The sequence below is a fragment of the Oryx dammah genome, unplaced genomic scaffold (genome assembly GCF_014754425.2).
Source record: "Oryx dammah isolate SB20612 unplaced genomic scaffold, SCBI_Odam_1.1 HiC_scaffold_12, whole genome shotgun sequence".
In the NCBI taxonomy this organism is placed as follows: domain Eukaryota; kingdom Metazoa; phylum Chordata; class Mammalia; order Artiodactyla; family Bovidae; genus Oryx; species Oryx dammah.
The window spans coordinates 56,329,733-56,357,374 of record NW_024070196.1 but is presented as its reverse complement, the minus strand read 5'-3'; the positions used below and the strand labels follow the sequence as shown (position 1 = coordinate 56,357,374).

Sequence of the window (27,642 nt, the reverse complement as noted above, 5' to 3'; positions counted from 1 at the left end):
ACACCCAATGTCTGAAAAACATCTCACGGCCTCCATTGTAAAGTCTGGCCTGAACAGTCAGTTCTTGATTGAATTTCTAGGCTCCACTCTAGTCACTCCTATTCCCTGTTCCACCCAATGCAGTGTACTTGTAGATCATTCTTGTCTCTGCCATGGGTTTTGCACCTGCATGTCTTTTTCCCTGTTGTTCTCTCTGCCTGCAATCCCATCTCTTCACTGTTCTCCAAACTCATACAGTTGAAAGGTTCTCAGATCATTTTCAAACAATGCTTTCATTGTTCTTGGAAATATGTTTACTCTAAACATTTAAATAATACAGAGAAATCAATAAAAGATAGTAAAAGAAAATAAAAATTCTGCCATCCAGAAATTAGTATCATTTTAGACACTTTCCCTCTCTCTCTCTCACTCTCTCAGAATGATGGATATCCAGAAATTATTTTACATGAGAAACTTATTACACATGGTAATTTAAAAAATAATTTATTAAATTAAGGTATATTTGAATTTCATAGAATTAGAGGAGTCTGAAGTAAGATGACTGCTTAATGTTAGTTAAAATTTCTTCACCAATAGTTACCAGTTCCTAAAAGGCCCTCTAAAGTTAAGGGGGAAAAAAAAGATCATGTAAAGCTTTAAGAGATTAGAGTTACCTAAAAAATATTTTCAGTTTAAGAACTGTTATTGACTATCTACCCTGAAAAACAAGAAAATCAGTTACATTTCTTTCCTACCCCTACTTCTTTCTAGATACATTATTATTTTCACATTGTTAATACATATACTGTCAATGTGTATAACATTTACATTCTGCTTTTTAATCACAGCAATGATTTTACTGTAGTTCTCTATTTAATTCTTTGTGAAGGTGACATTTTAACATCAGGAAGAAAATGTTTGGAAAAGATAGATTATTTTAAAAATATATGGGAATAATTAGAAAGCCAACTGGAGGGAAAAAAAAAGTTGAATTCCTTTTAACAAATTTTTGCATCTCCCCCCAAAATCCCAGAAAAAAGAATGTCAACAGTGAAATAAGAAAATAATATCTGTAAGATTTACTACAAATTAACAAGGGAAAAGCCCTCAGACAAATGAGAAAGATCAACAGAGAGTTCACAGAAGAGGAAATAGAAATGGCTTGTCAATGTAAGAAAGACAATCTAATTCATAATGAGAAATACAACTTAAAATGACAGTGAGAAAAGATTTCCACTGAACTGATTAGAAGGTCAAAAAGTTTTAGTATTCATACTTTGCTAACAGGACCATAAATTGGGGCATCCTCTTTGGAGAAAAATTGGCAACACCTTTTTAAATTTAAAATTCACATTCCATTTGATTAGCAATTTCAGTTTTAGGAATTTATTCTTTGGATATCTGCATATACAGGTACAAACTGACACATGTGTACGGATATTTATTGTAGAACAGTTTGTAACAGCAAAAGACTGTCAACACCATAAATGAGTTGGTTATAAAAACAACCACCCATCTGACTATATAATGGAGTCCTCAGAGATGATGAGATAGTTCTGCATGTAGTAACATGGAACAATACACAAAACACACTAAAACTTAAAATATTCAGGGTAGAACAGTTTGCTACCATTCGTTCAAAAATTTAAAAGGACATTTACTTCTATATGCATAGAATATTTCTAGAAGGACGTGTACAAAATTGGCAGCAGTGGTTGCTAACTCTAGAGAAGGGCCTTGAATGGGAAGGTTTTCTCTTTTTATTCTCTCTCTTCCACTGTATTTTTATCTTTTGAAATTTGTATTGGCTATTCAAAATGAAGAATGTAGTCTCTTTACCATGCTAAACAAACACACAAACTAGTAGTGAACGAATAAACAAATGAATATTGGAGAGCAAACTTAAATTCAATGATTACCACCAGTTCTTTCACAGGTTTCTCCAGTCCCCAATTCACTCTCTCTTCTCTTACTTTTGGTTTCATTGATAGACTGGTTGGATTTCCTTATCAAGCAATTGAGAAAAAGCTTTTAAGAAAGGAAAACTGCTTTAAATTTGTGAGGCTTGAAAATGTCCAGCTGCATTTATAATTGAAGAGCACCTTAGCTGGGTCACAAATCCTTGGTTTACATTTTCTTTTTCTTAGAACTTTGTAAACACTGTTATACAGTTTTCTGGCTTTGAGCGTTTCTGAAGAGGTAGATCTGAAGCCAACTGGTTTTTCTAGCCCCAGATAAATTTTTTTCAGCCGATTATGAATCTTTCTTTATCCTTTGAGTTTAGAAACTAGATACAGGTAGGATTTTGATCACTGAAGATCAGTTTCAACTCCCTAGAAATGCCCTGTCTTAAAGAGCAGTCCCTGTCACTCTTTATCCCAGTCCTTGCTTTATTTTTTCTGACATTATATCAAATTATTTTTTACTCCTGCATTAGAATATAGGTTCCAGGAGGACAGGGACTATCTTTTTCTTTGTACCACTGTATGATTTTCAATGTTTAGAACAGTGTTTGGCACCAGGTAGACAATCAGTAAACATCACTGACTAAATGTTAGGCTTACTTGATTTGGTCCACCAAATCAAATAAAGAGTAAATCAGGGGACTTCCCTGGTGGGCCAGTGGCTAAGACTCTGTGCTCCCAAGGCAGGAGGCAGGGGTTTGATTTCTCATCAGGGAACTAGAGCCTGCGTATCACAACCAAGATCTGGCATGGACAAGTATACATGTGTGTCTGTGTGTGTATATATATGTGCGTGCGTGTGTGTATACACGTAAGCAAATAAAATAAAGATCTTAACATTTATTTTCAAAAAGTATATCTTCAAGTATATCTTTAAATATCTTCTACTCCATGTGTTTTGCTTTCTTTTTTAGGAATAATAGGTTGAAATATATATCTCCTCTGCCTTCCACATGTCATCTTTTCTATAATCATCTTTAGAAATTTTTCTTCTTCATTTAATTTTATTTCCCTTGGGCTACCCATCATTGGAAATACCCTACATGGGTGTGTTTATTATATTAGTTTGTTGTTTATGATATGATTTGATATGATATGATCTATCTTTAAATTTTTCTCTTTCATTTTCTTTTTCTACCTCTGCCCATTTGTTTTTTATATCCTTTTGTTGTCTGTTGCCATATCATCTTTGAAGGCTAGTAGTATCTTTCTCTAAACTGCTGTTTGTGTCCTGTATTTATAAATCTTTGCCTACTTCAAAGTAATAAAGACACTGTCTTGTGTTTCTGGTATTCTATTATTTATAGTTCATGTTTGGAACATGTGATGATTCTACACCAAAAGAGAATAAGGTAAAGTCCATTGCCTTGTTGCTTCTGTCACCATATTCCTGTGACCTGTTATTCACAAGAAGAAAAAACTTAAGTTTGGGTAGAAAAGCTAGTCAGCTTCAGACCTACCTCTTCAGGATACTCAAAGCCAGAAAATAACAGAATAAGATTTCTGAGAAAAAGAAAATATAAACCAAGAATCTGTGATACTGAGCCAAGGGGCAATTATAAAGGCAGCTGACATGCTTAAGCTTCACAAATTTAGGCAATACAATTCTGAGGTTTTCTTAAAACAAAGTAAGAAACAAAAAAAGACTGGAAAATACACATGCAGAAAAAGATTAAAGAAACCTGGACTATTCTGTGGCCAATAAAAGACATTTATCTTGTAAAAAAAAAAAAAACTCCCACATACTTCACTGATATTAATGGAACACTGCCTATGTACACAGAGCCTATAATACAAAGTTACATGAAAACAGATGCTCAAAAATGCTATATTTAAATCAAATGAATGCAGTTAACACAATAACTTTGTCACCAACATGTATGATGTAACACTATGTAAATATCTGTCTTATATATTTATCACATATCTTCACTACCTGATGATTTGGCAACAACCTAACTGAAAGCCTAGAGTTGGTATTTGAACCACTGGCAGACTCTGTCCTGAAAACTTTGAATTAAAGTTCAGGCAGATATTAGTCACTGGAACATCACAGTGATGACCAGAGCAAGGAGAAATGTTCTTTGTCATAAGGCAAAAAAGCTGGGTGGGGTGGGGGGCAGAAAAAGGGAAAAGTTGGAGGGAAAAGTATCCACGAGGAATATATAGCGTATCAGTTCAGTTCAATTCAGTCGCTCAGTCGTGTCCAACTCTTTGTGACTCCATGGACTGCAGCACGCCAGGCCTCTCTGTCCATCACCAACTCCTGGAGTTTACTCAAACCCATGTCCATTGAGTCAGTGATGCCATCCAAGCATCTCATCCTCTGTCGTCCCCTTCCTCCCACCTTCAATCTTTCCCAGCATCAGGGTCTTTTCAAATGAGTCAGCTCTTCACATCAGGTGGCCAAAGTATTGGAGTTTCAGCTTCAGCATCAGTCCTTCCAATGAATATTCAGGACTGATTTCCTTTAGGATCCAACTTTAGGTTGGATCTCATTGCTGTGCAAGGGACTCTCAAGAGTCTTCTCCAACACCACAGTTCAAAAGCATCAATTCTTTGGTGCTCAGCTTTCCATACAGTCCAACTCTCACATCCATATATGACTACTGGAAAAACCATAGCCTTGACTAGATGGACCACTGTTGGCAAAGTAATGTCTCTGCTTTTTAATGTGCTGTCTAGGATGGTCATAGCTTTTCTTCCAAGGATCAAGTGTCTTTTAATTTCATGGATGCAATCACCATCTGCAGTGATTTTGGAGCACCCCCCAAAAAAGTCTGTCACTGTTTCCCCATCTATTTGCCATGAAGTGATGGGACCAGAGGCCATGATGTTAGAGCCGACTTTTTCACTCTCCTCTTTCACTTTCACCAAGAGGCTCCTTAGTTCTTCTTCACTTTCTGCTGTAAGTGTGGTGTCATCTGCATATCTGAGGTTATTGATATTTCTCCAGGCGTTCTTGATTCCAGCTTATGCTTCATCTAGTCCAGCATTTCTCATGATGTACTCTGCATGTAAGTTAAATAAGCAGGGTGACAATACACAGCCTTGACGTACTCCTTTCCCTATTTGGAACCAGTCTGTCGTTCCATGTCCAGTTCTAACTGTTGCTTCTTGACCTGCATACAGGTTTCTCAGGAGGCAGGTCAGGGGGTCTGGTATTCCCATCTCTTGAAGAATTGTCCACAGTTTGTTGTGATCCACACAATCAAAGGCTTTGGCACAGTCAATAAAGCAGATGTTTTTCCGGAACTCTCTTGCTTTTTCAATGATCCAATGGATGTTGCCAATTTGATCTCCGGTTCCTCTGCCTTTTCTAAATCTAGCTTGAACATATTGTGATAATCTTGCTACTTCTATGCCTAGCTACTGTCTCTGGACTTTAAATGACAAGGCATATGTTCTAATCCACTTTGTCATGATGAGCTGCCATAGGAATGATTTACTATATTTCATTACAGTTCCATTCAGTTCAGTCACTCAGTTGTGTCCGACTCTTTGTGACCCCATGAATTGCAGCACGTCAGGCCTCCCTGTCCATCACCAACTCCCGGAGTTCACCCAAACTCACGTCCATTGAGTCAGTGATGCCATCCAGCCATCTCATCCTCTGTCGTCCCCTTCTCCTCCTGCCCCCAATCCCTCCCAGCATCAGAGTCTTCCAATGAGTCAGCTCTTCGCATGACATGGCCAAAGTATTGGAGTTTCAGCTTTAGCATCAGTCCTTCCAAAGAACACCCAGGACTGATCTCCCTTAGAATGGACTGGTTGGATCTCCTTGCAGTGATTTTGGAGCCCCCCCAAATAAAGTCTGACACTGTTTCCACTGTTTCCCCACATGACTTTAAATCCCCCTCCTCAAATATAAATTTGAAAAATTACCCGTAACAGTTCTGCTGATGTTGGCCTCTCCTGAGGTATTTTCTGCAAGCAGTAATCAACAAATCTCCTGAAGGGATCTGTCCTGTGTGTGCAAATACATTGAAAGAAAATAAAATCAGAGTCTGTAGAACATACTGATCACTTTAAATAATTTTTATCCAAGGGAAAACTTTTTGTTTTGGGAGATTTTTATTAAAATACTTTGGAGTGTCAGGAGAACTGGCCCATTTTCAAGTTTGAGGTATCTAAAATTAATTCTTTAGGATAATGAACGTGGACAGTTTCAAGTCAGTCAACACATAAACGTATCTTATGATATAAGCAAAGTAAATTGTAATATATCTCAGAAAATGAAAAGTACTATATTTATATAAAACAATTTTGTATGCATTTTTCTCTCCAAAGGTAACAGCTCTCATAAGTCTAAAGCCTATATTCTTCATGAAAAATTGGTAACTCTTTCATCACCCACAACCTATAACCAGGTAGTAAAACTTGAAGCACAAGGGACAGAGAACCTAGGAGGATGCTCGCTGGATGAAAATGCCTTCTCTCTAGAAAATCTCATTCTGTCTACTCTTCTTGGACATTGCCCTTTTACAGTAGCTCTGTGATTCTAACAGTTATTGAAATGTTATAATTTTCAGAGAGGGCACTTCATCCTTGCTGACAAATGATTATAATGAGATGATCAATATAAGACCATCATGACTTAGAGACTAGACTTGTTAGGAAGGTAGCAGGGCATATATGTACCTGTTAGAATTTCAGTTACTACACATATTAATAACATAGTACAAGCCATAGTGAGGGCAGAAATACTGTGTGTGTGTGTAAAAAGTTCAGGCTTATAAAGCATCAGTGTCCATTATCATAGCATACAACGAAGGAATGAAACGCTTCTAAGTCAGATATTTAAAACATAGCTTAGTGAAAGTGCCAAAAACATATGGTGATTTTCTTACAGATTTAAAATGACAGCTCAGCCTTACCATTCATTAGACTGTAACGTGGGGGAGTCATTCTGGGCAATGTGATATAAGGCACTCATGGCATTCATGTTGAAAAGAGGGGGCTTCCGTTCCGCTGAAAGAAGAGAAACACAATAAAGCAGTTCTTGAAAGACATTAGGAAGATGGAGAAATAGGGAACTGTGAGCAAAGCTCGGCCACTAGCTTGCTGTTATCATCATGCTGCATAATCCACTTATTGTAATCTCTAAGGTTGCTCAGGATAGCCATTCGAAAGAAGCTGCTGGTCATCTTAAAGTACACTCGAAAAGCTCCAAACAGAATCCATTTCAAGAAAGTAAAAATATTTTTCCTTCAAAAAGTTGAACTTTATTTTCCTACAATAGCTATGAACATCTTTGTGTGCTGTTTTATTTCAAATAAAAATGTGTATTCATCAAAAAAAAAATCAGAAAGCAAAGCAGTTGAATTAAAAAAAAAAGATTATGGAACATCTTAATCATCACCAACAGAGTATGGAAGATAGAGTAATTCAATTCAATAAACACCATTTGAGGGCTCATCCAGACCAATGAAGTGGTACAAGTAGGGGTGGAGGGGAAAAAGGAGGATAAATGTAAACAAGGTTTGGTCCATCCATTTTCTAAGGAGAAACTCACTGAGTCAGTTACTTCTTTGTAAAATACATACTCCACTTCGGCCCACTGTGAACTCCTCTTTGGAATTTCTATTACTCTTTTAGTAGAGTGCTCACTTGGCATGCACTCTCCTATCGCATTTACATAAACATACAAATCTTTCCTCTCAACACAAATCATAAACTCTTAAGAGCAAGATCTTATAACCTTAATACTCTTGTTCTTTTATTTATTCTCTAGCATATGTAATAAGATGCTATTCAAATATTAGGTGTTCCACTTATTGATCAAAGGAAAGAAACAAGGTTCTAGTTCTTAGTACAGTTAATTTTACGCTATTCACTACTTATGTCACAGAAGATAAATCACTATCTTGTTCCACCGTGCTTATCCTAATGGATTCTTGATATAGTTCTACTCTGTAATTCATAATCTGATCTCAGGTTTCATCAGAGCATCTTGGTTTTTAAGTAAAGATTTAACCACTTTAAAAAAAGTGAATCCAGCTTATTCTATGCAATTCTAAGAAACAGAACAAGAAGTAAGGGCAGGGAACAAGAAGTTTCACGTAAGACATTTTTACTCATAGAAGGAAGAACTTCTGAAAAACCAGCGTGGTAAAACAAAACCAAAAAACCCCATGAAACCCAGCATGAATAATGTTGAGATAGTGAACTTTAAGCTATCGGCAGAGTTCCAGTAGAAGCCAACTATACTTATCAGTGATCCTCTGGAAGGGCCTCTTATATTCTTAACTGAATGATCTCTGATATCTTTGAAATGTGACAGTCTATGATTTGATAAGTATTTTTGATTAACTTCTCAATAGGATACTTTACACTTACTGGATATCAGTATTATAGGGACATGGACTGTTAACAAGTGGAAATTTCAAAGTTGCAGTGTGAACAAAAGGATTTTATACCTGTTTCAAGCATGGAAGGCAAAAAAAAAGTCTCAGGTTTATTTTACTTATCAGGAGGTAGATCTGAGAAAGTTTTTAGAGCTTGGCCTTCTGACAACTTCAAGTATTTGAAGCCATATGGAAGCAGGAACTCATCATGTAACCATCAATGGATTCCCACTGTTCTTAGGACAAAGTCTAGATTCTTAAACAAAGTCTCCTGGCCTTTACTAACATGGCCCTGGCTACTTCCAGCACATCATTTTGAGGAGCAATTTTCCCCCGTTCTCATGCATCTGTTGCTTCACTGAAAGAACCAAGGTCAGGGCCTTTCACGCATGTTGCTTTCTCTGTCTGGTCTCCCTTTTCACTTTTGCTCTTTACACTTTACCTGGTTAATTCTTCCCCATTCTTCAGGTTTAACCTTAAATAAAGTTGCATTTCTGCATTAGTTTAATACATATTTATTCAAGGCTTTTTATATGCTCACAATCTCTTCCTTAGGGAACCTCTGAAGACTAGGTGTCCCACTAGATTTTGTCACTGCAAATTACATTTTAACTTTTTACCACCTATCACAACCATAACTAGTTATGTAATTCTTTATTTAATGTGTATCTTCCTTGCTAAATTTCATTAGGGACAATGTCTATTATGTTCATCTCTGCATTCTCACTGCTGAGTATAACATCTGGTATATATTTTTGGTGGCCCCAAAATACCTCTAAAATAAATAAATAAAGGTTAAGCAAATTAAGACAAAGAAGAAACTTTGTCGACAAAGAATCTTTGTGCAGTAAGAAGTCACAAAGATGACTGAGAAGTGACTAACTCTTGGGGCTTACATCAGATACTATGTGGTGGCTTCATTCACTATTAGAACAGTAGGAATCTTCTCACTGGCCAAAGAAACACAATTCAAACTGCTCAGAACATGAAATTGCACAGGAGAAACAGTAAGGAAGGGGAAATAAGGAAAGAACAAAGGAGAAATTTAGAAAGAGGAGGATGAAGGAACAACAAAATCCAATTTAATTATGATAAGGCTCCAAGATCTGCCTTTTCAAATAGACCTCAGTGTCTCTTCAATAATCCTGTGCATTTTATAAAGACAGTACTGGTATTTCAATTTTTAAAAAGATTTAAAAAAGGAAGAAGCTCTGCAAGACTAAATATATCCCTATCCCCTCAACATACATTACAACATTCATTTATTAACACAAACAGTGAGTGGCAATAAGAAAGTGAATGGAAGAAGAATAATCCAGGCAGAGAAACTATGAAACAACATTTATGTCCTCCTGCCCCCATTCCTTGGAGAATTCATTTCTGAAAAGTCAATTCCCTGTCAATGCTGATGAACCATTTGCCAGCTTCTACCATGATCTGTGCTGGTGAACTAAGTGTCTGTAGATTAAACAGAAAAGCATCAGATTAACCTATTCTTGAAAAAATCTCAAAAAATAAAGTATCTGGTGACTGGACAATTTTAATGTCCAAGAATTTTCCAAGGATGCATGAATTTAACTAGTTTTCTTTCAGTGGAAGATCAAGTTAGCAAAGATAATTTATAAAACAGGTTTAACCACTCGGGAATCTTGGAGCTTGATCCAGGAAAGAGGGATGGTGCCAGTAAAAGTATCATCTTCTTGCTTTCTGATAATACCTCAGTGATTCAATGTATAGATTAGGGGCCTTCTTAAGAATATGCAATTCTACAGAAGAGATATCATAAGAAAAGGGGACAAAACATTATTCAGTCACTACAACTTGTACTGTAATTTCAACATTAAAAGCACAATTTAGAGTATACTGTCTGTGTGTGAAATTTCATTAAACCTCAAACACACAGAAAACTTAGAAAAATTATTGCTTAGGATTATACACGCAGCAGTTTAAACATCTTTCATTTAAAAAAATAAATTTATTTTATGTGTCCATTAACAAGACTAATGCAGAAGGAAACGGCAACCCACTTTAGAATTCTTGCCTAGAGAATCTCATGGACACAGGAGCCTGGTGGTTTACAGTCCATGGGGTCACAAAGAGTCAGGCATGACTGAGTGACTGAAAAACAACAATAGACTAATGCCAAGGAAATAGAGATGTTATGGTAAAGTTGTCAAAAAGGTACTTGTATGGTTTATTACATTACCAATATAATATGTTTTGAATAACTGCTGAGAACTTTAATATCCTTGGTAACAATTTTATGAATATTAACTGAGCATGTACTATCATCCTTCTCTGAATCTGTCATTAACAATAAGCTGCACTGCAATTCAAGATGCACCACTATTTTATGTATAACTTAGAATAAAATGCTGCCAATTATAATCATGAAATGCTATTGCCTGTAAAATACCTTCCTGTTTAAAGAGATGTTAAAATGTAAATTAAAAATTTGATGAAATATCACATATATTACTAGGATTGTGCTGAGGATGCCTAACATTTACTGAACACATACTATATACAAGATTTAATAATAAGCACATTAAGTCCATATTTTCATTTAATCCCAACAATCTGCATAAGGTAGGGGATCTTATTAGGCAAATTCCATAGAGAGTTAAAACATCTTGAACAAAGTCATACAACTAAGAAATGGCAGAGCTGGCATTAGAACTCAGGTTTATCTTCTTTACAACAGAGCCTGGGTGCTGGCGTTAGAACTCAGGTTTATCTTCTTTACAACAGAGCCTGGGTGCTCTTAGGCATAATGTGATACTGTCATCTATCAATCTGAAGGAATAGCTGTTATGGATGATAAGACAATTTGAGAGAAATTTACTTTGTTCTTTGATTCAGTAAGTTCAGTTCAGTCACTCAGTTGTGTCTGACTCTTTGTGACCTCATGAACCGCAGCACACCAGGCCTCCCTGTCCAATGCCAACTCCCGGAGTCTACTCAAACCCATGTCCGTAGAGTCAGTGATGCCATCCAAGCATCTCATCCTCTGTCATCCCCTTCTCCTCCCACCTTTAATCTTTCCCAGCATCAGGGTCTTTTCAAATGAGTCATCTCTTTGCATCAGGTGGCCAAAGTATTGGAGTTTCAGCTTCAACATCAGTCCTTCCAAAGAACACCCAGGACTGATCTCCTTTAGGATGGACTGGTTGGATCTCCTTGCAGTGCAACGGACTCTCAAGAGTCTTCTCCAACACCACAGTTCAAAAGCATCAATTCTTTGGCACTCAGCTTTCTTTATAGTCCAACTCTCACATCCATACATGATACTGGAAAAACCATAGCCTTGACTAGATGGACCTTTGTTGGCTGTAAATCACTTTATAAAAGGCAATCAAAGTTAGGTTGATATAGAGAGCATGTTGTTATATATATTTCAATTTAAAAAGGTAAAATCAGAAATGAAACACATATAAGGGACTTTCAAGAGAGGAAATACCAAGTTATCGCCTGGAACCTGTAGCTATTTTGCCAATATCCACTGCTGTTTGAAACTCCAGTCATTATTACATATACAGCATATTAAAAAGCAGAGACATTACTTCGCCTACAAAGGTCTGAAGAGTCAAAGCTATGGTTTTTCCAGCTGTCATATACAGATGTGAGAGCTGGACAATAAAAAAGGCTGAGCACCAAAAAACTGATGTCTTTGAAATGTGGTGATGGAGAAGACTCTTGAGAGTCCCTTGGATTGCAAGGAGATTCAACCAGTCAATTCTAAAGGAAATCAACCCTGAATATTCACTGGAAGGACTGATGCTGAAGCTCCAATACTTTGGCCACCTGACATGAAAAGCTAACTCATTGGAAAAGACCCTGATGCTGGGAAAGATTGAACGCAGGAGGAGAAGGGGATGACAGAGGATGAGATGGTTGGATGGCATCACCAACTCAATGGACAAGAATCTGAACAAACTCTGGGAGATGGTGACGAACAGGGAAGTCTGGCATGCTGCAGTCCATGGGGTCGCAAAGAGTCAGACATGACTGAGTGACTGAACAACAACATATCTACATAGTATAAAAACTGATGTGATGATGATCTTGAATCATCATAAAAGGGTATGTGCCAAATCCATGTTTAGATTTAGGTAAGAAAAAACTTGTTAAAACAATGGGTGGGCACTAATTAGCTGTAATGTTCAACTCGGGGGACAACCTTGTAAAGTGCTGTAAGTGAGGAGGTGCTACTATAGTGTTACAAGTAAAATTTTGATTCATTTTGGAACATAAATGACAAAATAGGAATAATCCTTTCTTCTAAAAAATAAGTAGATATAACTTCCTCTTCTATTCTCCAAAATTCAATATTCTGAAATGATATCTCTTATATCTATTAGTATACATGTATACTCACAAACAACATATAAAGTTGCTTGTAAAACTTTCATAATTGGTATCATACTGTATCTATACTCTTGTGACATTTTTTGTTCATTCAGTGTTGTGATCTGAGATTTATCCATGATGACACATGTAGATCTAGTTCATCCTTAACTGTGATATAGTAATTCATAATTAATTCAGTCATTCTTAGGATAAGAATTTAGGTTGTTTCCAACTATTCTTGCTTCTACAAACAAGGTTGAAGCCTTCCACATTTTCTAGTGTACATGTATAAAATTTCTAAAGTGTATACTTAGAAGTGTTGAGTCACTGACACTCATCATCCTTACCAGACGTTGCCAACTTGCTCTCCAACATGGTTATACCAATTTATACTCCTATCAGTAGTGTTTGGCAATTCCTGTTTCTTTAGCAGCTTCCCATCTGACTTTAAAAAATTATACCAATCTGATAAATATGAAATGGTTTTATTTTGCATTTCACTGAATACTAATGAGGTGGAGTATCTTCTGATGTTTGTTGTCCATTTATGCTTTCTTTTCAGTGCTAACTCCTTGATCATACTCATTGCCCATTTTCTGCTGGCAATTTGTTGTTTTCTTTTTAATAAAGAAATTTGGTAAAGAAGTCATGAGAGTTCCTCAGAAATTCGGGGCCAATACTCTGTTAGTTATGTTTCAACTACTTTCCATTAGTCTATACGTAAAGTAATGCTCAAAATTCTCCAAGCCAGGATTCCACAATACCTGAACTGTGAACTTCCAGATGTTCAAGCTGGTTTTAGAAAAGGCAGAGGAACCAGAGATCAAATTGCCAACATCTGCTGGATCATCGAAAAAGCGAGAGAGTTCCAGAAAAACATCTATTTCTGCTTTATTGACTATGCCAAAGCCTTTGACTGTCTGGATCACAATAAACTGTGGACAATTCTGAAAGAGATGGGAATACCAGACCACCTGACCTGCCTCTTGAGAACCAGTATGCAGGTCAGGAAGCAACACTTAGAACTGGACATGGAACAACAGACTGGTTCCAAATAGGAAAAGAGTACATCAAGGCTGTATAATGTCACCCTGTTTATTTAACTTATATGCAGAGTACATCATGAGAAATGCTGGGCTGGAGGAAGCACAAGCTGGAATCAAGATTGCCGGGAGAAATATCAATAATCTTAGATATGCAGATGACACCACCCTTATGGCAGAAAGTGAAGAACTAAAGAACCTCTTGATGAAAGTGAAAGAGGAGAGTGAAAAAGTTGGCTTAAAGCTCAACATTCAGAAAACGAAGATCATGGCATCCGGTCCCATTACTTCATGGCAAATGGATGGGGAGACAGTGGAAACAGTGGCTGACTTTATTTTTCGGGGCTCCAAAATCACTGCAGATGGTGATTGCAGCCATGAAATTAAAAGATGTTTACTCCTTGGAAGGAAAGTTATGACCAACCTAGCAGCACATTCAAAAGCAGAGACATGACTTTGTCAAAAAGGTCTGTCTAGTCAAGGCTACGGCTTTTCCAGTATCATGTATGGATGTGAGAGTTGGACTATAAAAAAAAACTGAGTGCAGAAGAATTGATGCTTTTGAACTGTGGTGTTGGAGAAGACTCTTGAGAGTCCCTTGGACTGCAAGGAGAACCAACCAGTCCATCCTAAAGGAAACCAGTCCTGGGTGTTCATTGGAAATTCTGATGTTGAAGCTGAAACTCCAATACTTTTGCCACCTGATATGAAGAACTGACTCATTTGAAAAGACGCTGATGCTGGGAAAGATTGAAGGCAGGAGGAGAAGGGGACAAGAGGATGAGATGGTTAGATGGTATCATCGACTCAATGGATGTATGTTTGGGTAAACTCTGGGAGTTGGTGATGGACAGGGAGGCCTGGTGTGCTGCGGTTCATGGGGTCGCAAAGAGTCGGACACGACTGAGCAACTGAATGGAATTGAAGTGAATCTTTTAATTTTTTGTGTTTTATATAGCTTTATATTTTAGAGCATTGGGTTGGCCAAAAAGTTAGTTTGGGTTTTTCCATAGATCTTATTGCTGGAGGTATTCCCTAATATGAAGTTTTATCTGGGACTGCTCTCTATGTAGGTCAGTTTTTAGAGTCTAATCTTTGATAAGCCTGCTAGTACTTTCCCAGAGTTCCCTTATATAAGCTGGAATGTAAATTAAGTAATGGACATTACAATGAAAGAAGGACATATGTCATTATTTGTGGTATGGAGAATGGATATTTTTCAAATATTAATACCAACTATTGTATATTTTTACACTGGTTAGCTGCCATATGTGCTCTAACTCTTTTACTTAACACAATAACATGAAAATATAACAGAGAGAAAAAGCAATCTTATGATGTTATAACAAAGCATAGAAAAAATATAATAAATTCACATTACCTAGCATGTATGTACCAGGAACTCATTAAATATTTAATAATAGCTGGATAAGTGAATTTGTAATTGTAATAAGGAGTGATTTTCAAAAGTACAATGGAAACAGCTCTTTGCTCACCCATTTCAATGCAGGTGATCCCAAGTGACCAAATATCAACTTTCCCATCATACTGTCCTTCATCCATAGCTAAGATCACCTCTGGAGCCATCCTGCCAAATATAATTCACAAAACTCAAGTTGCAAATTAAAAATAAAATTCACTTAATAGATTCAACAAAATAGCTGTTTTTGAGCATATTCTAAAGTTTTATCTGATAAAGTTATCATTTCTTTACACAAATAATTTGAAAAAACACTACTGAAAATACAAAAATATACCCAGTGATTTACATGAAAAAAATACATCATTTTCAACAGGCCTTTTACTATCCTTTGATCTTGGCTAAGTTACTTAATCTTTCTTTATATCAGTCTCCTCATCTGTAATATGCAGAGAATTTTATTAGCTACCTCAGAGATATTTGTAAAGGATTAATATGTATGAAACACTTAAACTACTTTAAACAATATGAAAAATACTTCATGCAATTACATAAAGCAATATATAATCAGGTATTTCCAAGATGTTATAAGTTAAAAAACAAATAAACTGGCTACAGTAATGGATATTATTTTGTTTGTCCATAATGGATTTTCATTAGGAGGGTAAGGGTTATATAGTTTAAGATGATCTGTTCTCTATTAGTGTGTGTAAGTAGTTGCGTAGTGTATGTTATATGATGATGGTGGGAAAAATTTCAAATAGTAGCTACTTTTTTTTTTAGTAGGCAAGTAAGTTTCCAGGGGTGTAAGTCATTCCCCAAGGTACAATGAAATTCCAATGTGTCTATGAAATAAATGAAAGGAGTCTTGAATAGAGTGAGATGAAACTTTAAGTCAGAATGACAAGTGAAATAAAGTATCAGAGAATTTAACAGGAATAAGAACATGGATTTCTTTCATTGAAAGGTAAAATTTATGCTCACTGGCTAGAAAAAGCTAAAGAAATTAACTTGTTCTGCCTAGGGACTCTGCCTGAAGAGAAAAGTTCAAAAGAAACTTCAAATGAAATATAAAACCTGAGCTTGGTCAGTGAGTTGATAATCCTACTCAGTTTACACACAGTGACATCAATCTTATTTGAACAATTTAAAGTCACTGGAAATTTTATACTCAGTCTAAGTGTTTCTTTTTAGCTAGTGAAGTTTCTATGCTTCCTAATGAAATCTCATTTGAGGCACATGGTGAGACAGTGTAAAAAAAAAAAAAGAACCAAACAAAATCAGTGCTATGAGCCCGTCTTGGTTACACACACATATTGTAAAACTATGTTGTGTTTTCTAATTCCACATACCAGTAAGGTGTGCCCACGAAGGAGTTGGCAGGAGAAGCCATTGAGGCAGATCCAAAATCTGCTAGTTTCACCTGACCTGGCTCTGTTAGAAGAATGTTTCCTGCTTTAATATCCCTATAGGAAAAAATAAGAGGGTTAGAAAATTACTTTTCAATTTTGATTATGGAATAGGTCAGAGCATGCAATTAATAAGACAAAAAATTTATTAAAAAAAAAACTTGCTCAGATAGCCAGAAGGGGATTTAGTAATTACTGCAAGTTATAAAGGGGACCAAATTCCTTGGTGTACTTACTGGTAGGTCACAGTAATTATTAAAAGATACAGCTTCCTTCAGAGGCGAGGAATGAAATGAGAAAAGAGGCAGACATGGCAGACAAGGTAACCTCTCAGTTCCTACACTTACAAAAGCATATGAGTTGCTAAATTCAGTCATCAACAGTATTCTTCATGCTGGGAAAACTGGTGCCATTTGTAAAACTTTTTTTCTTTTCTAAATTTCATGACATTTTTTGAGTCTAAACAAACCTTTAATGACTCTGAATTGACTACCTACCAATAAACCTCAGCTACACACATACCTTTTCTTTCTTGCCTGTGACCCTTTCTCTCTGCCTTTAATTGTAACTGCAACTCTAAGGCATTTGAGGGTACATGTTATAGAGAAGGTGTTATTTTAAAAATAACACTGTACAGTAAAAAGAAGACCCTGAAAGATCAAAACAAACAAGGATTAGGGGTTAGAAAATTGCATTTCTATTGTATTATTACAAAGAATCTCAATTAGTTACTATTAAAGCTAATAGAAGTTTTATGCAACAAAAAGTTAAAAAAACATGATTTAAAAAAATTCAATCTCAAGTGGTTACTACTAAAGCTGTTAGAAATTCTATGCAGCAAAATTTTTTTAAAAATATGATTTAAAAAATTCAATCTTCAGTATGAAAATTTGGAATGAGAAGATGTGGATGTACTCTTTATTATTTTTTAAAAAGGGATGAGGTGTAATGAGTACTAAGAACTAAGAATTATACATTGATGGGCAATGGAAAGATAAAGCAGAGGGAATGAGGAAAACTTATGTCAAGGTGAAAATAAAAGGTTCAAATGCTCCCAAAATAATTTTTCCAAAAATCTTCCCTTGAAAATTCAGTTTCTTTCCTCATGATGACATTAGGCATTGGCAGAGAGAACTAAAAAAAAAAGAAGCATTATTTAATTCTCATACAACAGAAAAATATCTTTTCTCTAACACTGACTTGCCTTTTAAATCAAAACAATAAGAATCTGAATTTGTTTTTAACTAAAGAGCATTCTTTAGAAGTTTTTTTGTCTTTTCAATTCCCTTTACATATTAAAAGATAAAGTGTAATATGGAACAAAACATTAATGTGTCAATTAAGGTAACAAAGGCACAAAAAACTGAACTGTGACTTTTATAAACAGAAACAAGCAAAACAAGTTGACATTCAGTAATGGCACCTTATATACATTCATTTTAAAGTTGTCAAATCTTCAGAAATTATAGTTAAATTAATTTTGTCAATATTTATTAGCCATGGTTAGGGTCATTCTTCATCCTTACAAACAAGCCAAACTCATGACAGGAATTTTGGTCTGTCTGTCTTGAGGGAATTCTGTTTTGCAATATGTACCAGTAACTGACAATGGCTACTCTAGGGTAATGAGAAAAGAAGCAAAAGAAGAACCTATGACTTAGTTTCATTTCTTCCTGGGAAATATAAATTTTTTCCTTATGACTTTAAGCCATCTCAGATCCTTTATGCCTACCTCATATACCACTACTTGGCCACTATTCATTAAAATAACAGTACTAGTTCTTTACTGAGATGAAAAGCTGGTAATGACATCTTTGTTTAGAAATTAGTGCTGGGAAGTAGGTTGGAAAGAAGAGAGTGGGGCTGTGACAAACAAAATGTAACTTAGAGGGAAGCCTTGTGTTGCTGCTGCTAAGTCACTTCAGTCGTGTCTGACTCTGTGCGACCCCATAGACGGCAGCCCACCAGGCTCCCCTGCCCCTGAGATTCTCCAGGCAAGAACACTGGAGTGGTTTAGCTTTGTGTTAGGCATTAGAAAATCTGAGTTTCAATCTTTATTACATAAATGCTAGGAAACTATGGGCTAATTATTTAAATTGTTTTAAGTCTCAGTTTCATCATCTGCTGAAATGAAGATGATAATACCTTCCTATATATCTATATGGACTAAAGAAATGCAAAAAATTTTAAATTGATAGAATAGCATATATTCACATGAGACTGACTTGTTATTTGCAACAGGAAAAGAAGAACTCAGCTAGGAAATAAACATATGCAAGCAAAGCTAATTTTCTTTTCTTTTTTTTTATTGACACAGTATCAAAAGGTTGCTGGGCTCTTCTTCAAATTTCGTTGCAACATTAAGCCTGGAGAATAGTTACCTAGAGAACAGGGATGATATAAGTCTTTATGGATATATGGGAGAGACGAAGAGATAGAACTAAATTCTGGCAACTTTACTCTTTACATTCAGAAGCAGCAGCAATCTGTTTGCTTCCCATAAATCCTCAGACACCCTAAAAATTGGAGCATGCACTAATTTTCAAGGTTCCTTGAACAGACAGTCCTGTAACTGAAATGAAAATGTAACTGGTCTCTAATCTTACCTATGAATCAATGCATGAGAATGCAGGTAGGCTAGCCCCTGCAAGGCACCGTGAGTAATGGCAGCGATCTCCACTTCCTGAAGTGGTTTCTTATGAACTGAGGAAGGAAAAAAAAAAAAGCCAAGAGTGGATGATCAGTTTCATTCCTATTTTTATTATCTTATATAGCAATACCAGACTGAATTATGTACTTTCTTAAATGACAATTTGGAAACACATTCACCTAAATACATAGGATATATTTTCTTATAGAACCCTGAATACATAGAATATATTTTCCTATATTTTCCATAGAATATATTTTCCTATAGAATAAATAATCAGATAACAGAAAACTCAAGCATAAAAACAAACTCCTTCAAAATAAAATAAAACAAAGCCTGATAGTCACTGTGCTGCTGTGCTGTGCTGTGCTGTGCTCAGTCGAGCCTGATTCTTTGTGACCTTATAGACTGTAGCCCTCCAGGCTCCTCTATCCATGGGATTCTCCAGGCAAGAATACTGGAGTGGGTTGCCATTTCTGTCTCCAGATATTCACTGTAAGGAACTGTTAATTTACTTGTCAGTTGCAAGTCAAAACCACACTGATTCCAATGTGTGGAATTTGGCCAGGTCCAAATTTACCAGTCCCGCTGACACTTCAAATGCCTAGAGTGTTTTCAGTTCAGTTCAGTTGCTCAGTCGTGTCCAACTCTGTGCAACCCCATGGACTGCAGCATGCCAGGCTCCCCTGTCCATCACCAACTCCTGGAGCTTGCTCAAACTCATGTCCATCCAGTCAGTGATACCATCCAACCATCTCATCTTCTGTCATCCCCTTTTCCTCCCGCCTTCGATCTTTCCCAGCATCAGGGTCTTTTCTTTGCATCAGGTGGCCAAAGTATTGGCGTTTCAGCTTCAGCATCAGTCTTTCCAATGAATATTCAGGACTGATTTCCTTTAGGATGGACTAGTTGGATCTCACTGCAGTCCAAAGAACTCTCAAGAGGCTTCTCCAACACCACAGTTCAAAAGCATTGATTTTTTGGCATTCAACCTTCTTTGTGGTCCGAGTCTCACATCCATACATGACTACTAGAGTGTTTTAGATTGCATTATTCTCTGTCACAAGCCACCTATAAATACTCCTTCTAACCACAAGTTTTCATTATTGGTGAAAGCAGCTAATAAGCAATTTCTATTCATAGATCAAGGATAATATAAGAAAGTCTTTTTTAAAAATGTAAAATTTTAACATCATCTCTGGTTATAACAGTGTCCTGAATAGGAGAACTAGGTCAGTCAAAAGATGTGATAGGGTTAAATATCAATATACTTTGATACCATCTGCCTATATTTCATATATACACATGAATTTGATGTTTCTGGCTACACATACTACATGACATTACCCAAATATTTTAGTAGTATCTGCTGTGGATGGCCATGAACTAAAACAGTGAGAGGGCTACTAATCATTAATCAGATATTATCAGTGACAGTGCAGAGACACAGTCTGCATGGCTTATCCACATATACCCTTAAGTCTAAGTGGCATTAACCGTTTAGTTTGCCCAAGGTGTGCTTTAGTATAGGAGCAGATAACACTCTGGTCAAGGTAAAAAGGAAAGAAAGGCAAAGTGCTTTTATCCTTACCTTCTAACAAATCAGAGGCTGAGCCTAAGCAATATTCCATCACCAACTGTAACAGATTGAAATAATAACCAGAATAATTATTCTTATTAACCTAAGAATAAGAAATTGCTAAAACCAATCAACTAACCAAGAACTAAGAATACTAAGAGAATAAATACTCTGATATACCTGAACCTGGATTAAATCTTGGTCATCTGGCACTAGTAATTGATTTTTATAACTTTTATCATCTGCTTTTGCTATTTTCTATTTGAAATTGGAATTGGTCTAAGACAATATGGGGATTGTACTCAAGGATTTAAGGTAGTTAGGTTACAGTATAACTTTAAATTTTGTAACTTTAAAAAAAAGTGGTAACCAAATACACGACCCAGTAAAATCTACACTAGGAATTACTAAGTAGAATAAGTCAAAAGCTATAAATTCTCTACTTTCACGTTTTAAAAAGTTCTAAACAACAAAATACTAGTTAGAATCTCAATCTAAATATGTAGCCTTCTATGTGTCATTACATTAGCTTGAATCCCCAAGAGGGATGGGATAGTTCAATGTATGTCTTAAAATATTTCTAGAATATTATTAAAATTAAAATAATATTTATTTTTTGGGGGTTTGCAACCTTGGAAGGCTTTTGAAAAGCAAAAATGAGAAAACTCTTTACTCTCATCTTAGATTTTTTTATGCATCCCAGACTATTGCTGGTTTGTAGCCAAGGTCAGAAGTGGAGTGTTCAGTGACCAATCTACACACACACACACACAACCATGCACACTCTTACAAATTATTATTTCTTAAAAACATAATATGTTTATTATGAAATACAAATTTCCTATAATCACATAGATACAACTACTAACAACATATTAATTCCTTTCATTTAAAAAAGTATTGTGAAAACACTTGTGTATTATTTACCTTGCATTACTGGAATATTTTAGAAGAATATGAGATACAATATTATATATTATAATTATATGTCATAATAAATAATTATATACAATAATTCTAATTATTCTAGTAGCAAGGTACACAATATATTATATATCATACATATATTATAGTAATATAGATATAAATTTATATTATTAAATTTATTATATATTTATAGGTGTAATTAAATATATATTATATAAAAAAGATTCTATTTCTAGAATACTCTAAGAAGTATGAGAAATTTAGAAGTTTAAAGTTTAGAAACTTTATTATAGCTTTCTGCTTTATATTAAAAGTAAGAAGATTCAGAAATATTAATTTTATTTCTTATTGTGAAATGAAACAGTCCACATAAGTGAATATTATAATGAACATTAGCCTGTTATGGGCTTTCCTGGTGGCTCAGCTGGGAAAGAATCTGCCTGCAATGCAGGAGACCTGGGTTCAATCCCTGGGTTGGGAAGATTCCCTGGTGAAGGGAATGGCTGCCCATTCTAGTATTCTGGCCTGGAGAATTCCATGGACAGTACAGTCCATGGGGTCACAAAGAGTTGGACATGACTGAGTGATTTTCACTTTCAGCCTTTTATGTGTACTATTTTTCTTTTTTATTCTGCTTTATTAAGGTATAATTGACAAACATTATTGTCTTCTTAGTTTTGATGGAAACATTTCTCATCTGTATTACTTACTTTTCTACATTATTTTTAATTAAAAAATTAAAAAAAAAATTTTTTTTTTTTTTTCAGTGGAATCATACAGCTTGTGAGATCTTCATTCCCAAACCAGGGATGGAACCCAGGCCCTCAGGGAATTCCGTCTACTTTCTTAAATTATGTAAACTGATATGCACATATAACTTCCTTATACTAAGTATAAGGAAAATGAACATAGAATTTAAAAAAATGAATGGAGTGTTTATAGTTATGCTTCTATGTTTTAAATTACATGTTAACTCTGTATTTCTGTCCCAAATATTCTTTTTCCAATTACTACACAGCACAAGAGCACCTGAGCAGTGGCTATAAGTTTGACCCTGACATTTAACAGCTCTGGTTGTTCTGCTTTTAAATTATTAGGTCTGCTCTCTAAATTCTCTAACTTCTTCCGTAAGGTCAAATTAGTGGTGCCTATTTGTATGCATGTCTCTGGCAACTTAGTTCTATGAGTTCCTTCTAATTAGCCTAACAAATTCTTATAGACACAGACTAAGTAACCAAACTTATTAGCACTCTATGTAATCAAAGAGTAAATAGGCTTCAAATAAGAGCTCAGAGAATTTTCTGAAGTTCTGAAATATATGAGATTTAGCACTTGATTTTGTAACATTTACTTTGCCTGCTCAAAATCTCTTTCTTGGCTCCTTTAAGATAGCTGAGATTGCCAGAGAACTGATTTCCAGAGATACTCCTCTTAATTTCTTTTACTCAGGACAGACGCAGTGGCTCTACATATCTTAAGAACTGCTTGAGCAGAAAGGTTTTATGTTTAACCTTTTCTAGTCTATCTGAGAATAAAAATTCCATTCCCTAGCTGGAGATCATGTAATAGGAAACGACTTATACAGTGGTGAGTATTCAGTAAATGATATTGATATTGAATACTTTAAACTGAAATGTGCAATCCCGTAAAATACAAAGTATAGGATTTTCTGGTTCTATACAATGTCTAATATATCAGATTAAAATCAGAAGCAAAATCATGTAAAAATAAAAACATACCAAGAAGACAGAGTGGAACAAAAGATTGTTTCATTTAATCATAACCTAGCAAAAAAAATCCAGCAGAAAACCTTAGACAGTGATAGTAGTATCAAGCACAATTCTGAATTTGTGGGGAACTGGAGTAGGGGATGAGAAATGACAAAGATAAAAACTGTAGGATGAGAATAAAAGGCCTTGCTTCTTACTTTTGCAAATAAATCATTGTAAAATGATGTTATTAACTTTCCACTATCTTTTCATTGAATGTTTAACAATAAATTTCCTATACACTCTTAGATGTCATTTTAAACTTTAGAATGTATACCATATGACACACACTGGAGTAACAAATGTTAAATACTGAAAACAAAAATCAAATGGGACAGAAATGGGCTGATAATTTTATAAACCAAAGACATAATAGGAAAAAAAAGGAAAACACAAAAAAATTTTATAGGAAAAAATTAAAAGGTAATAGAGGTTCTTTGACTTACCCAAGCAGTGTGCTCTTTTAAGTAGCAACCTTTGTATTCAATGGTATTAGGATGTCTCAACTGTTGTAGAAATTTGACTTCCTTAAGAATATCTTGCCATTTCTATTGAAATCAAAAAGAAATATGATTTTTTAACAGAAGACAGTGTTTTATTTTCAAGTATACATATATAACATTCTTTTCATTATTTTAAGTGGACAAAGAAAATGCTTAATACATGAAGAAGCTATTTAAACTTGTTACTTCTTGTTTTAGTACATATAAATTAAATCAATCACCAAATACATTATAACAAATCCATTATACTAATCCTGTGGCTTCACAAGTGGTGCTAGTGATAAAGGACCTGTCTGCCAATGAAGGAGACGTAAGAGACGTGGTTCGATCCCTGGGTCGGGAAGATCCCCTGGAGAAGGAAATGGCAACCCACTTCAGTGTTCTTGCCTGGAGAATCCCATGGACAGAGGAGCCTGGAGGACTACAGCCCAAGGGGTTGCAAAGAGACATGACTGAAGTGACTGAGCATACTAAATTCATATTTTATTCCACAAAAGAGTTGACCGAGGTAGAATATTAGTAAATGTTTATTAAATTATCCATAAGGGGAAAAAAAGAACTGTGATAAAGAAATGCTCAGGAAACTTTGTTTCTACTGTCACTTTCAGACTAACTTGCATATGTCAGTTTAGTGACACAATGTCTTTAACATACCTCATGTGCCTGCTTCCCACTATAGGACATTTTCTTAATCGCCACCACCTCATTGGTGTGAGCATTTGTGGCCTGTGTAAAGAGAATAGAGAAAAAAAGTTAAAAAGAATGAATGGTGTTTCAGCCAGTTTAATTTAAATATTTGACTTGACTTTTATAACATTTCACATTCATTCTCACAGCCTAAAGATGTTGCAACTTTTGACAGCCTAGACAGACCTTTCCAGCCCACTTTAAGGCACTTCTCTTTATCCCTTTCCGAATACATGCAAAGGCTATAATGTAAAAATGGATTGTTGTTGTTCAGTTGCTAAGTCATGTTTCATTCTTTGTGACCCCATAAACTGCAGCATGCCAGTTTTTGCTGTCCTTCACTGTCTCCTGGAGTTTGCTCAACTCATGTGGTGAGTTTGACTCAGTAATTGAATCAGTTATGCCATCCAACCATCTCATCCTCTATTGTCCCCTTCTCCTCATACCCTCAATCTTTCCTAGCATCAGGGTCTTTTCCAATGAGATGGTTCTTTGTATCAGGTGGCCAAAGTACTGGAGCATCAGCAACAGTCCTTCCAATGAATATTCAGGGTTGATTTTGGTTTAACAAAACATATCCAGTCAAAAAAAGTCATATTTCCAAAATATCCTTACAGGCTTCACCATGTAGAATGTCTACCACTGGAGAAACAGTTAATATGGTAGAGTCATGTAATGAAATAAACATTAAAAGAAAGAGGTGATCAGGACTACCCTGGCAGTGGTTAAGACTCCACACTCTCACTGCAGGGATCATGGGTTCGACCCTGGTCGGGGACCTAAGATGCTGCAGGTGGGGCTGTACAGCCAAAAAAAGAAGTGTTAAAAAAAATGAGGTAATCAATATGTATATGTGATAACAGTAAAAACTAAGATGATCACTGGGCTCTGCATCAGTGTTATACCCCTGATGTTCAATATGATCTTATTTTTGCAAAACTGTAATAATGAGTATATGTGTAGAAAAAATTATGAAAGAATTTATACTGAGATACTTATCAGTGATAATCTCAGGGTTATTTACTATATTATTAGTAATTATAATAATTAATAGTTATTATTATATTGTTGTTATTATTATTAATATATTATCTAACAGAACTTTCTGTGATGATGGAAATGTTCTATATCTACATCTACATAGTAGATGTATATAGTATATAGTAGGATGTCAAATGTGGCTCTTGTGACTGAGGAAGTAGACTTTAAATTTAATTTTAATTAACTTAAAATTTAAATAGTGGTTCAAGTATTAAACAGTGAAGCAAAGGGTAACATTAAACTTAAGAGGGGCTTTGACTTTCAAAGATACTTATACTTTAAAATAAGAAGGTATTATATAAATATATATACATATTTAAGTGTACATGTGTATATTCATTTATAAAGGTTGCCTTGTCTCATAATTATCTGTATGTATCTTCTCCATGGGGCTTTCCTGGTGGCTCAGTTGCAAAGAATCTGCCTGTCAATGCAGGAGACGCAGGTTCGATCCCTGGGTTGGGAAGATCCCCTAAAGAAGGAAATGGAAACTCACTCCAGTATTCTTGCCTGGGAAATCTCATGGACAGTGGAGCCTGGCAGGCTACAGATCATAGGGTTGCAAAATGAGTCAGACATGACTGAGTGACTAAAAACAACAATCTTCTCCAAACTGAAAACATAACAGTTCACTGAAAGCACACATGACAACCATAAATACCTCAGGTAATAATCTTTCCCTCCAAATTCACTTAAGAAATTAAAAACTAAGTAATTTTCTAAAATTTTTCAGAAAAATATAAACATAAGACATTGAAGATTATCTAATCTTAGCCTTCTTTATTAACAGGGCTCCACATCAATGTCATATCCTTGATGTTAAGGAAGCTATTTTGGTTCTGTGATATTATTATTGTGGACTATTGGAAAACTGAAATCCCATTGATAGTTTCCTTTCTCTGTACTAAAACATTGATTTCTTTTTAAGTTTCAGTTTCAGTTCTGAATTTTAACTAGTGTAAAATGCATTAAAAAGGTCCCAACTATAGATAAATGGAAATGTTATAACACTGCTATAAAGCTATTGCAGTGTTTCTTAAGTAAAAGATTGGAATTCACTCTCTGGTAAAACAAGGTCACCGATTTTAGAGAAAAATCTCTAATCAGTTTCTTAAATACAATTAAAAAAGCTCCTCAGATACAGCAATGTTTTCTTTCTAATTAAAAAAAATTAATTTCAACAATAAATAATAATGGTATAAAAAGAATTCAACCCCAGAGTCTTATTCCAAAATGCAGAGAAAATGGAAACTGACTAAATTTTTTTTGTACAAGCACTCAGGTACAAGTATCCTATTATAAAAACAAGGTATCCACTCGTTACAGTTTTCAATCAGCAGGACTCTGTAAAGGCACTTTTTAGTATTTTATCCATTTAGAAGGTACAGACTGACTTTTGTTAAAAGTAAAAACCTCTCACATTTTGCTGGTTTTTAAAATGCAATATTAAGACTATGCTTGTGTAGCCCGGAAATTGAAACTGTAATCAGAAATCCTCCAGCAAACAAAAGCCCAGGTCCAGACGGCTTCACAGCTGAATTCTACCAAAAATTTAGAGAAGAGTTAACACCTATCCTACTCAAACTCTTCCAGAAAATTGCAGAGGAAGGTAAACTTCCAAACTCATTCTATGAGGCCACCATCACCCTAATACCAAAACCTGACAAAGATACTACAAAAAAAGAAAACTACAGGCCAATATCACTGATGAACATAGATGCAAAAATCCTCAACAAAATTCTAGCAATCAGAATTCAACAACACATTAAAAAGATCATACACCATGACCAAGTGGGCTTTATCCCAGGGATGCAAGGATTCTTCAATATCCACAAATCAATCAATATAATTCACCACATTAACAAATTGAAAAATAAAAGCCATATGATTATCTCAATAGATGCAGAGAAGGCCTTTGACAAAATTCAACATCCATTTATGATAAAAACTCTCCAGAAAGCAGGAATAGAAGGA

At 35.3% G+C, this 27,642-nt stretch overlaps 1 protein-coding gene across 7 annotated transcripts in view; it reads right to left on the bottom strand.

Annotated features, from left to right (window-relative positions):
- TAOK3 (TAO kinase 3) overlaps positions 1–27,642 on the bottom strand; it is a 189,704-nt gene that overhangs the window by 50,187 nt on the left and 111,875 nt on the right. For 6 of the 7 annotated variants that reach the window (XM_040251611.1, XM_040251614.1, XM_040251612.1 and 3 more), the window contains 8 exons: positions 24,595–24,666; positions 23,884–23,985; positions 20,754–20,799; positions 19,119–19,215; positions 16,456–16,569; positions 15,180–15,271; positions 6,821–6,914; positions 5,829–5,910 (listed from right to left, as the gene is read on the bottom strand). In XM_040251611.1, coding sequence (XP_040107545.1) covers positions 5,829–5,910; positions 6,821–6,914; positions 15,180–15,271; positions 16,456–16,569; positions 19,119–19,215; positions 20,754–20,799; positions 23,884–23,985; positions 24,595–24,666 — 699 coding nt within the window. Of the gene's footprint in view, positions 1–5,828; positions 5,911–6,820; positions 6,915–15,179; positions 15,272–16,455; positions 16,570–17,034; positions 17,647–19,118; positions 19,216–20,753; positions 20,800–23,883; positions 23,986–24,594; positions 24,667–27,642 lie in introns of all 7 variants that reach the window. The other variant, XM_040251617.1, reaches the window with a different exon arrangement.